General features: G+C 38.4%; 1 protein-coding gene across 5 annotated transcripts; it reads left to right on the top strand.

Moving 5' to 3' along the window:
* Positions 1–634: 634 nt before the first annotated feature.
* On the top strand, positions 635–11,732 carry NUP35 (nucleoporin 35). Of its 5 annotated transcripts, none has more exons than XM_087708114.1 (10): positions 635–753; positions 2,993–3,163; positions 3,885–4,012; positions 6,014–6,074; positions 6,595–6,736; positions 7,591–7,660; positions 7,756–7,884; positions 9,220–9,384; positions 9,500–9,569; positions 10,971–11,732. In XM_087708114.1, the coding sequence occupies exons 1-10, from the start codon at positions 708–710 to the stop codon at positions 11,093–11,095; spliced, it is 1,107 nt and encodes a 368-aa protein (XP_087564240.1). In that variant the 5' UTR covers positions 635–707; the 3' UTR covers positions 11,096–11,732. The 5 variants fall into 5 exon arrangements, with proteins under 5 accessions (XP_087564240.1, XP_013922851.2, XP_087564260.1 ...); XM_087708122.1 differs by lacking the exon at positions 635–753 and adding an exon at positions 1,049–1,200; XM_014067376.2 differs by having other exon boundaries at positions 9,500–11,732.
* Positions 11,733–13,090: the final 1,358 nt, after the last annotated feature.

Below are 13,090 nucleotides of genomic sequence, written 5' to 3'. Positions count from 1 at the left end.
ATAAAATTAAATTAAATGTCATGTAATACATACACACACATGGTATACATACACACATACACACACTATTTTGAAAACCTAGCAGAGTTGGGAATTCACAAGGTTGTTGCTATAGGTCTCACGTAATAAAACACTATTTCTTATTATTTTAGAGCAGGAGGTATTGACGATGCAATTTATGTTTTAAATAACTTAAATTCCTTATTTTTCCTGCACATGGAGCTGGGAAAAGTAAAAAGCTTTTATCCCGCCTCTCATCTTCCACAGAAGAGTTGCTGTCATTAAGAAAAAAAATCGCAGCTTTCAAACAGCTTTTAACTTCTAACCACCCATAAATAAGGATCACTCCCTCAGACAGCTCTCCCCCCCCCCCCTCGGTTGCACCGGGCCAGGAGTCAAAGCCGGAAATCGAACCAGGCAAATAAAACCCAGGCGGAAACGTCCCCAACACTTTCGTTTCTCCGCGCATTCCAGAAGGGAAACGACCATAGAGCCGCAAACCTATAAGGAGAGGCCGCCAGCCTCAACTTTATGGTCCGCTCTTGTGAGGGAAGTGGCGTCTGCCTGTTCCCCCTCAACGCGGGCAAGAGCGGCACTTCCGCCTCATTTGAAAGTGACGGGCTGAGGGGGGGAAAAAAAAAAGGAAAAAAGAGGCGGCTGCTGTGCACGCGGCCGGTCTGGCAGTGGCTGCTGCTTTCCCGGCGTGGATGGCTGCCTTCGCCATGGAGCTACCGCTGTCTTCCCCTTCTCTGGGTGAGCCTACGCCTCGGGTTAAGAGCGAAGAAGCCTAATGAAATTAATTTAAATTACATTAAGCGGACTTGCTGAGGAAGGCGGGAAGGGGAGAGAGACGTATTTGTTGCCGGTCGTTTCTCTCTCTCTCTGCCTCACGTCAAGGGCTCGTCCATTTGGGACCCGGTGACGGGGCGGGGGGGATTCTAGAACGCCCCTGAGTCTCGCGGGGAGGGGAAGGAGGGGGGGGGGAGTCCCCGATTGTGACGTCACTTGCACCTTAGACCTGCATTGCGAAATCCCGGAAATATTGCCAGGGCGTCTGAGAAAGAAGGAAAAAGCAGGTCGTTTGTTTACCGCTTGGTCGAGGAAGCGGGGGGGGGGGGGAAGCAAATGAGCCCCCCCAGTACGGGTTCAAACGCGTCCAAAACACGGCCCGGGAAGCTGTTTTTAAACCTGTTGACTCAGGTACGTTGTAAAGAGTCGCCGAACGTCTCTTTGCTCTAAAAAAGTTACTGTGGGTCGTGGTGAGAAATTTGCTCTTACGACTGCTATAATCGTCCCTTGTGTGTTGGGGGGGGGGGAGTTGTTCTAGGGGGATAAAGTAACTTGATTCAAATATTTGCATTTGCAACCAGTGCAGGTAGGTAGTCCCCGAGTTATGACCACATTTACAATAGAATAGAATAAAATAACAGAGTTGGAAGGGACCTTAGAGGTGTTTTAGTCCAACCCCCTGCTTACACCGGAAATCAGTGGTGGGTTGCTCCCGGTTCGGCCGATAGTGGTGGTGGGAGGCCCCGCCTACCTGCCCAGACACTTCTGTGCATGCGCAGAAGCTTCTGCGCATCAGCGTGAGCGAGCCAAACCGGTAGTAAAAATATTTGCAACCTACCATTGCAGGAAACCCTACACCATTTCAGACAAATGGCTCTCCAACATCTTCTTAAAAACTTCCGGTGTTGGAGCATTCACAACTTCTGGAGACAAGTTGTTTCACTGATTAATTGTTCTGACTGTCAGGAAATTTCTCCTCAGTTCTAAGTTGCTTCTCTCCTTCATTAGTTTCCACCCATTGCTTCTTGTTCTACCCTCAGGTTCTTTGGAGAATAGCTTGACTCCCTCTTCTTTGTGGCAACCCCTGAGATATCAAAACGCTGTTATCATATCTCCCCTAGTCCTTCTTTTAATTAAACTAGACATTAAACTAGACATTTACATTGAGCTCCATATTTTGAGCCCCACATTTATGTTAACGAAACGTTTGTACAGTGGGGTTTGCCCCATGTTACAAACTTTCTTCTCACAGTTGTGAAGTGAATTGTTGCAGTTGTTACGTTGGTGCATGGTTGTTCGGTCAACCTGATTTCCCTGTTGACTTTGCTCTCGGGAAGGTCGCAAAAGCTGATCGCATCACCCCGGGACACTGCAACCGTCATAAATGTGTACCAGCGGCCAAGCGTTTGAATTTTGATTGTGTGACATTGAGGATGCTTGCCGTAAGTGTGAAAAATTATCATAAGTTACTTTTCATTTTGGTGTTGTAACTTTGAACAGTCACTGAATGAACTGTTGTAAGTCGAGGAATCCCTTTATGGTGTTTGCAAAGAAGGTAATGCTTACAGGGCAGTTGTATTCAATGGGGAAGCCATATCTTGGTTTGTTTTGTTTTAAGGCAGGTGTGTCAAACTCATGTCACGATGGCGTCATATGACATATCTGGGCTTCCCCCCCTTTGTTAAACCAGCTGTGGCCAGTGCATGAAACATCTGGCCCGTGTGCCATGAGTTTGACAGCCCCGTTTTAAGGTTTCAAAATTAACAACCAGCTACAGATAGTTTTCGAGTTGCAACCACAATTGAGTCTGAAATTTATGTTGCTAAGTGAAACATTTCTTGAGTTATCTTGCCACAGTTGTTAAGTGAATCATTGATTGGTTAAGTTAGTAACATGCTTGTTAAGTGAATCTGGATTCCGCATTGCTTTGCTTGTCAGAAGATCGCAAGAGCTGATTACAGGGCCCCGGACTCTGCAACTCTCATAAATATGAGTCAGTTGCCAAGGGTCTAAATTTTGATCATGTGACCATGGGGATGTTGCAAAGGTTGTAAGTGTGAAAAATGGTCGTAAGTCACTTTTTCCAGTGCTGTTGTAACTTTGAACGGTCACTAAATGAACTGTTGTAAGTCGAGAACTGTACTGTAGTATCTTTGGTAGAGACTGAATGTAATTCTTCTGTGAACCACCTTTTGTAACACAGGTGCTGAGCCAATGGCATTAGGATCCCCTTCTTCACCCAAACCAGGTGCTGGTGCTCAATTTCTCCCTGGATTTCTGATGGGTGATTTGCCAACTCCAGTGACGCCACAGCCTCGCTCTTTAAGTGGTCCTTCAGTTGGTGTAATGGAAATGAGGACACCAATGCTTGCTGGTAAGCTGGTTCTGAATTAAAATACTTTTCTAGTAGCCCCAAATAGCAAAAATTCACCAAGAATATCCTAGTATTGGGGGTGTTTGTTACTTGGGATAAGAGAAGTGGCTACTGGTGTTTGCTATTTTTTTAATAAAAACATTAGGAAGCAAGCTAATTTTGGCAGGGCAAAAGAGCACTTGTGTTTATTGCATTGTAAGTATTTTCTAGGGTGAATCACTCGAAATAAACGTTTTGACTCTGCAGCTTGACTGGTATTCATGTTACTGAATTTCCAAAACACTGCATTTAAAAAATCATATATATGTATGCATATATAAAATGCTCTTCTTCCCTGAGAAAAAAACTTAGGATTTATAATCACAACTGCAATTTCCACAATTGTAATTAAGACACCCCCCCCCCCCTTAAGAGAATGGATTTGTTTTGGAGCATAATGATACTGTCCATATTGTGCAAGTTGTTCTTGATTTATGACTGTTTGCTTAATGACTGTTTGAAATGACAATAGACCTTCCTATAACTACTTATGCGACTGTGATTTGCAATGTTTTTTTGTCAGTTTCCAGCCTTTGATTTTTGACAAGGTTCAGAAATAGTTACACAGATTTATTAATGTACAAGATTTTTTTTATTCATGATAATCACTTTAATCAGAAAAAAAGATAATGATTACAGAAAAATCCATGCTAACTGGTTCTAATATTATATGTTTATTTAGGTGGATCTCCTCCACAGCCAGTAATGCCATCACACAAAGATAAAGGTGGTGCTCCTCCAGTGAGAAGTATCTACGATGAAGTAGCTAGCCCAGGTCTTGGATCAACACCTTTGACTTCAAGAAGGCCTGTAAGTAATTCCCCTGAAGCTGCAAAGCGATACTGAGATTTGCAAGTGATAAATAATCATATTTTTCAGTGATGAGAAATGGCTGAGCTTTATTCAATGATCATTGGGTGCCTGCTTTGCAAGAAAGAGGGACTCTGAACCATAGAATGACATTTTGATGAGAAATCCAAAAGACCTGATTTATGGTCACATGTGGAATAAGTGAAATAAGTGTTTAAACAAAGGAAAACATATTTTTCTATTGTAAGGCAAAGCTGCTAAGTATTTCATTAGTGAAAGGATGGAATGTTGAGATAATTGTATGCATGCTTGATTAGAATTGTGGTTTTTCAGTGGTTTTTCTCCTGCTGCTTCCTGGATGAACTTTTAGGAGAGGTCTTTATTTCATTTTTTCTCTTTGTTGATAGGATTAAAAAGGCTTTCTTGGCATTGAAAACATAGTCGTGTTTACCTCTAGGCGAGATGTGTGGCATATGTTTAATAAATGTTTGAGTTGTGCATTAGTCTGGGCCTGGCCAGTTTATGTATGCAAGTGGTGGTGGGGAGCAGGAACAGCAGAAGAAATTGAAAAAGCCGTCTTCAAAGGTGGGAAAAGGGAGGGGGAAGAGTTTGTAGCTTTATTTTATAACTCCTTTATAAAGACTTCTTACAATGGGGTTAACCTTTCTGGAATGTGAACTGAGCATCCAAACAATTGTGATACTTTGCCATATTTAATAAGAAACAAGGAAAAGAAGTAAAATTATCTTCCTTCATAGTTCTGGGTTGCAATCTATAACTTTCATTGCCTAGTGTAAGAAGTGAGGCTAAATCAGTCATCCTCTTTCTTAGTGAATCCCATTTGGCTGTAACAGGGGTGTCAAACTCTCGGTGTCACATTTTCCTCACTTGACATATCGTGACTTTTTTCCCTTTGTTAAAAGGGGTGGTGGGGGTGGTCCGTGTGTGACGCATCTACGGCGTAGGTTTGACATCCCCGGGCTATATTAATACATAGCAATGGCACATCATTGTTCCGCAGAAATTATAGCAAAACTGAGTGTATTTGATGAAATTGTACAATTATAATTATAACAATTATCCTTGTTATCAATCTTACTTCAGTGTTAATCACATGTAAATATTTTTATAACTACACTAGGTAGTGAAAAATGCACGTATTGTTTTGAGAGCTGCTGTATTTCTCTAATGCATAAAGAAATGTGAAATGTTTTTGTGATTCACTGAATGTTGGAAAAAGACATAGAACTAATGGAAGAACTTGCTATATTGAGCCCAAAGGTATCATCCTCAGAAAACATTCCTATATGCAGCCAAAGAACCCAGTTTGGATTTGAATGCATCAACATTAAGTTCATGGGAGTATTTAATATTACACAAATAAAAATGCTTGCCTTTGGAAGGTAAAGGGTTGAAGGAAGAACATGATACGTTGCTGGCTATTATAGGCTTTGCTGATCTTGTATATGCCACAGTATGTTAAAAATATTGTACATTTGGCTATGTGTAATATTTTTATGCAATTAGTATTTTCAGAGACCCATGCCTGATAGCTGATAAGTGGCTATATACATTTATATTGGAATCTCTATGTTTCTGGAAAATTATTTGTACTAGTTGACATTTCAGTAAACATTTCATTCCATACCAATGACTTCATCTGATTCTACAGTTCATTGAATTATCACCTATTTTAAGTCAATACTGCCCCAAATTACTCAGTTTTGTCTTCTGTTATTGCTAGTAGAGACGTGTGGCGCTTTAACTGTGATCAAGTCCCAAAGAAAATGCCAACTGCATATGAGATCCTATAAAATAATAATCCCTACATAGCATATTCTGCTGTATAGTTCAATTTTAGGATTATATTTGTTTTTAGCAACATGTAAGTGTATTTTGAGTTGAATTATGCTGGCTAATTTTAAAATAAAACATTCTGCTTAAAGAGTTTATTTTCTGGCTTTTAAAACAATTTCTAACTAACATTGTACTTTCGTGCAGGCTACTTTTTCTGTAATACAGAGTCCAAATGTTGGGTCTTTGCCAATAACTCCTGGAACAGGTACGACATTATTTTCTCCTCATTATATTTAATTAAGAATTTATCTGCAAGGCAATCTTCAAGAGTATCTGATCTGTTTAATTTGTATATGGTTCATACAATTTCTGGGCTGATACATAATTCCTATTGAAATTATACCGACCCGACTTTCACTAGATTTTTAAAATTCCTGTCCTACTTTATGTCTGACACTGATATCAATCTTCCGCTTTTAAGTTACTTCGTTTGCTTTCCATTATATTTATGTAAAATGCTGGCAATCAGGATAAAAAGTTTATTATAAACCTTATAAATCTTAAGTATTGACAATAGTAACATTTTACTGGCCTTGAGACGCCACGTTATTGTCACCATTTCTCTTTCTTCGGTATAAAATTAGGTGAATTTGGTAAACATGAATTCAAAAATTAACCAGTAAAATAGTTTCATGAGCTGTGCCTATCTTTTATTTTAGCTTGGAGTAACTAGTTCATTCTTTAACTATGAGGTCTTATAAGGACTTTTCATTATATTTTGACAGGAGCAAGTATGTTTAGTCCAGCAAGTCTTGCACAACCTAGAAAAACTACCATGTCACCAGCTCAGCTAGATCCATTCTATACTCAAGGAGATGCTTTGACATCAGAAGATCAACTTGATGACACCTGGGTAACAGTATTTGGGTCAGTGATTGGCAGTTCCATATGATAAACAGGAGGAAAGTTGGCTACCATGGTTTAATCAGCATAGTTTTTGCATTAGGGATGTTGATTCTGTGGGAGAATAGAATGACTTTTTATAAAATGCGAGAGAGATTACTTGAGGTTGCAATATACATATGGAATTTTTTAAAAGCTGAATAAGGTGAGCTTAGATTTTCATAAATATGATAATTGGTAAAGCAGTTTACATAATGAAACAAGGGAATAATCAAATTCCTGAACAGATTTATTTGGAGTTGTCGTTAAAACATTTAATTCTTCCTTTGTGCATTGAAATATTGAGGTTTGGACACAGAAGTAGTGTTGGCTGCTGTATTAGGGAGCAGCCATTAATTAGCAAGAAAGAAAGCAGATGGAGTTTTTAGACTGAAGGATAAAAACAAGCAGGGTAAGGTTAATCCCTTAGTTTCTATTGAGGAGAAAAAGTAAGCAGTTACTTTGAAGGCAGAAGCATTAAACTGCTCTCTTTTTATGTGTGTGGTTTAGTTTGCCCATCTATAAAAATATTCCCCATGAGGTGATGCTGTTCCCCCAAACTACTCCCTTGATTGTAAATTAAGATAGCATTTTCCACCTAGACTTACTTGCTAGCCCATTATATGTAGCATATTATTTGCAAGGTGAAGCTAACTTTGCAAATGATACGCTATAAAGTGGGCTAGCAAGTAAGGAGCTACTCAGAGATTGTCAATGACTTGGGCATAATGTATTTGTATGCACTTCTGAGACTCTTCTCAGTGATCTAACGTTGAGGTCGACTGAACAGAATTTATGATTTCAAATAGTGATACAAGTCTTTTCTACTGATATTACAGATTTCCACAAGCATCTGCTTCATATATCCTGCTACAGTTTGCCCAGTATGGAAACATACTAAAACATGTGGTGAGGCTAGATCTGTAGTGTTTGCTTTCCTTTCTTTTAATGGCCATTCTTAGTTTGGCTTTGACATTTTATTCTTCCTCATTGTCTATATATAGATGTCTAATACGGGAAATTGGATGCATATTCGATATCAGTCAAAGTTACAGGCTCGGAAAGCCCTGAGCAAAGACGGAAGAATTTTTGGAGAATCTATCATGATTGGAGTTAAACCTTGTATTGATAAAGTGAGTTGTTTTATAAGGTGGTGTGAGCAAGGGAAATAGCACAAAATAGGGTGGAGAATGCAGAGTCATAATCGATCTTTGGTGGTAAATGTGATTAACAGTACAGGTAGTCCTTGACTTACAACAGTTCATTTAGTGACTGTTCAAAGGTAGAACAGCACTGAAAAAAGTGAGTTATGATCATTTTTTTCACACTTGCAACCATTGCAGAATCCCCATGGTCACATTTCCGAAATTTCAGAGGCTTGGGAACTGACTCATATTTATGACGGTTGCAGTGTCCCTGAGTCACGTGATCATGTTTTGTAACCTTCTAGCAAGCAGACTAAATGGGGAAGCCAGATTCACTTAATGACTGTATTACTAACTTAACAACTGCACTGATTCATTTAGCAACTGTGACAAGCAAGGTGGTAAAATGGGGCAAAACTTACTTTAAAAATGTCTCGCTTAGCGACAGGAATGTTGGACTCAGTTGGGGTCATAGGTCGAGGACTACCTATACTGCACCTCTTAAATCAGGAGAAAAAGCTAAAAGAAATATTGTTAAGAAATGCAAATAATATAATTATTTCATTTTATTGCAGGTTGTATGGGTAGCATTTAATTTATTAGAAAATTAATAAGGAAGTAAATAACAAATGTGAACGTAACACCAAAATTGTTTCTAGTCCAAGGACATTACTCTTTTCATCCAGCTTAGTTCAGAATATTAAACATTTATTGTTATTTTAAATCAAGTTTTTCAATGATGCCTAATTTAAAATCTATCCTAAGGTGCAGGTGGTCGACCTGGGGAACCAAATGGTCAATTTGTGACTTTTTTAGTGCTCTCATGGAATTAGAGTTGGAGGGAGATATTTGGGCTCCAGGGGACTGTCCCCTCTGGGTGCAGGAATTCAAATTAAAGTAAGCATATAGCAGGAGTGTCAAACTCGATCTCATTGAGAGCCACATTGTGTTTTACCTTGGAGGGGAGGGGGCGGTGTGTGTGTGTGTGTGTTGCTGGGGTGGGTGTGGCCACCTCGACATCACTCATCAAGGCTCCCTTTTCGGCCATGAAGGGCCTCCTGCAGCTCAGTGGCAAGAGACCCTGTGGGCCATCCTACACTGTTTCCAGGACGGCCCCACTGGCCAGATCTAAGCACCCCACGGGCTGTTTCTGGCCCATGGGCTTTGAGTTTGACACCACTAGCATATAGGATGGCTCTTCATCCTTTACTTTAACTTACTTAGTGAAGCAGAGATTAATGCATTCCTTCATCTTCCAACATTTTTTAAGCTTTAATATTGGTTAGAGGCATCTCTTAATATATTCCTTGATCTTACTTGTAGAATGTGATGGAAAATATAGATAGAGGCACTGTATCATCCCCAACTTCAGTCTTCACACCTCCAATGAAATCGTTTGCTGCCCAAGCACAGCCTTTAAGCACACAAAGGATTTCCACCATGAGACCTCTAGCTACTGCCTATAAAGCATCAAGTAGCGATTACCAGGTATTTTTGCATTAACATAATGAAGAAATTCTAGTCACTATTTTTGAATAAAAGGTATTGGCCTTGGTCAAAAAGTTATGAAACAGCTACTTATTTAAATTTGTCTCTCTTATAGGTAATTTCTGACAGACAGACTCCAAGGAAAGATGAAAGCATTGTGTCCAAAGCTCTGGAATACATATTTGGTTGGTAGTTGAGAAAAAAAAAAAATAGAGTAAGCTTGGTTAGATCATATAAAAGACTGCCTGCACTTCTGGTTAGTTATATAACCATTTGTGATAGTATCAGTTCTGCCTTCTAAAACTTTGGCACAGTTACTTGCACTTTAATCCACAGCTGGGTTTATACTTGACTCATGTTAAAACGGTTGCAATCAATGTTAAACTTATTTCTATAGTAATTGCATGATACAACCTAAAATGGACAGGTATACAATATGAGGGTTTTTTTTCCAATACATGCTAATACCTTCCATAATTTTCCAGTTGCATGACTTTCTACTTCAGGAAATACGGTATTTCTTGCTGCAAGATAAATTCATGGATATTATTATACAAAACAACTGGGATAGATTTTGTCAATTTTAAATTTGAAAGCTGTTCTAAATGTAACCAGTCTTTAAAGGAACTTTGGACAAATTGCTTCTAATTTGGAAGATGTACTTTTTAAAAACTAAATAAAAATTGTGGTGCTATCATTTGTTTTTTGAGCTGATGGTGGCTTTTGTAAACTATTCAAATATACTATCAATGTATACAAATACCACTGTCAGTATTGTTATGTGGCTTTCTGTGCATTGGGACACGTTTAATTGCACAGATATTTTAAAATTTAAATGCTTTTACCTGATAACAAATGCATGAAGTGCTTTATCTAGGGCTTATTTGGAAGCTTAAATTTAGTTCTGATAATTCCTCTTCTAAATATTATGGAACATTGGTTCAATATCCAGTTTTACATTTCCCATCCTATAGTAGATTTACTTTCAATGTCACTAAAATATACACCAGGAGTTATCTCATCTTTTTGAAGTAGATTTTGGAGGGATAATAGAATAAGTTTTGCTGATGTTGTTCTGTGGGTGAGAAGATACAGGATGCCACCCCAAATTATCTGAATGCTACTGTTATAATTAAATATGCCTTCATTACATTTGGTAGTTGGTATGAATTGTTTATATCTATTCTTGCCTTTCAAACTAATTAAATACATCCTGCTGAATGTTGAACTTACCACCACTATTTAGTATAAAATACGCAGTATTAAGTCTCTTTTATACCTCCCCATTATACCATTTGTAGAATTCTCAAAACTTTGTATCAGTGCACCATGTGCAGGTCACTGACAACTTATAACTACTTCCTCTTCTGCAATTTTCAACCATACTCTATTTTCAATGGATTAGTCAGACTCTAGGTGTGGAATAGATAAATATGACAAATCATAGCACAGATCCCTTTGGTTAAATGGCTGCCTTTGTAGCAGATTTTTAGTATTCTCATAGTATTTTTTAAGCGCAAACACTGATTTACTATATTTATATCCACTTTTTGTCTAGAAAGTTTTTATCCTTTATATTCTTGCAGCAATAATACTTGGAGATAGATTGGATAGATTGCCCAAAGTCATCCCAAGGATTCCCTGGACAGATTGGAATTATGCTTGGGTCTCCATGCTTCCAGTCCAGTATTGTATCCGCTGCACACATTGAGTCCTGTTTGATGCTGCTGAGATGGAATTCATTAGTAAACATGAGCTTCAGAACGCTATTCAGTAGATAGAAGGCAGCTATTGAAAGAGGAAGCAAAAAGGATCTAAACATAATTTCAGAAAATGTTTCTTTCCTGGTTTTATACTGTTCGTTTTCATCACTAATATATGCTTCCAAGATGATAGGATCATGTTCTTTTTTTGTACGATATAACTATATTTTAAAAAATATTGTAAATCTCTTTTAAAAATGAATTTGTTCTTCAGAGAGACAGACACCAACACACTTCATGTATGGACATTTCTGCCAAAATAAAACATGCTAACCAAAATAAATGGTACCTTATTCTTGGGTTTTATTTACCACTTTAGATACAATTTTTTTATAGCTGATAACTAGGACACATTTTGGAATTAGATCCAGTTCATTGGTAAGATTAATGTATTCGATGGTGAATGACACTAGAATGAGAAGTTATTTTGATCTTGGGCAAAAATTACTGTAATAGCTTTAGCTCTTGAGAAAATTGTGAAAATGGATGTTGTATTTTATCTTTGTAAATATTTTTTTTCTGTTTGCTTTTTGAAAGGCATCACATTGATTTCAATATTTAAAACGTTAATAAAGCTCTACACTGTAGTAAGATATTTTGCATAGTTAATGAACCATTTTCTGGAGCTGTAACTTCTTTGACACTTTTACTAGCAGTTTTTGAAATGTGTTGCTGCTATTAAAAGTTTCTTTCATTTCTGAATAAATGAGATGCTGCTACATGGTGAGAACCAAGATGTTATGTACTAAATTTTCCGCTCTGCGTATCTGTATCTGTCAAAGATATGCATCACTTGTAAGTGAAATTGTTTTCTGGTTGTTGTGTCTTATCTATAGTATGTACCAATGAAGTAGACTTTCGTTTCTCCTGAAGGTTCACAACCTGCTGTAAAATTTTTTAGGGGACCTTGTAGAGCTGATTTATTGTATGTATATTACTTACAATATTTCTAAAATAAGGAGAGCGATGAGGAGAGATTGATTTCCAGAGGCATCGAGTGTAAGTAGCCATGCATACAGAGGTGTGCAACTGCCAGAGTGACTTATGTTTTCCAATTTGAGTGTGGGCTCAAATAGGATCGTTTCCTCCCCCCTCCCCCTACCATTCAGTCTCATGGATTGTGATTGTCATTATGGCTAGAATTTCACAAAGGTAAGGATATCAGCAAATGCTTTTAGCAATTTAGCAAAAAGAATTTCTATTGAGAGAGATCTTTCTGAAACTTCAATTAATATTGTATTGTGAGAAACAAATGATTAAGATAAACTTCTGAAAAGTACCATATTTTTCAGAGTATAAGACGCACCCTTTTCCCTCAAAAAAAGAGGCTGAAAATCTGCTTGGCGGAGTGTCACGCAGGCACTGTACACTCTGCGCGGAAGCCCCAATTGGCTCAAATACAGGTAAAGGCGGGAGGGTGGATGGGCCCCTGGAATGGTACCTGGTGCTCTCAGCAGGCACTGGTACGCCCATACCGCGGCGTACCGGTTGTATCCCACCACTGATATGGCCTGTAGATGACACATGTTCATGATTGTAAGAACAAGTCAATTGAAGGAAGATGAACGGTTATTTTTTGTTCCACTTGCAACTTTTTTCCAGGTAGCTTCACTAAAGCTATGATAACACATTTTGGGATGTGACTGCCTTTGAGTCAGTGCTGACTCCTGGCAATTGCCTGGAGAAATTCCCAAAATTTCTTGGCAATGTGTTTTTTTTTTTTTAAGTGTTGGCTTCATGACTAAGGTGAGGCTAGAACCCCCAGACTCCTGGTATCCAGTCATCTTAACCACTCCACCAATATTGCAGTAAAACATTTTATTCAGTTGAAAATTACCGTTAAAGGTGCAGAAACAATTGTTTGCTTTGATTCTTCTGATTAAACCAAGGAAGGGCCGCTTAAGCATTACAGACTAGACAAACTGTATGGACTGGTACTCGCA

The sequence above is a fragment of the Thamnophis sirtalis genome, unplaced genomic scaffold, assembly GCF_051295495.1.
Source record: "Thamnophis sirtalis isolate CommonGarterSnake01/CBP01778 unplaced genomic scaffold, rThaSir2_p1.2 scaffold_1, whole genome shotgun sequence".
NCBI lineage: Eukaryota > Metazoa > Chordata > Lepidosauria > Squamata > Natricidae > Thamnophis > Thamnophis sirtalis.
This window is presented reverse-complemented; position numbering and strand designations above follow the sequence as displayed.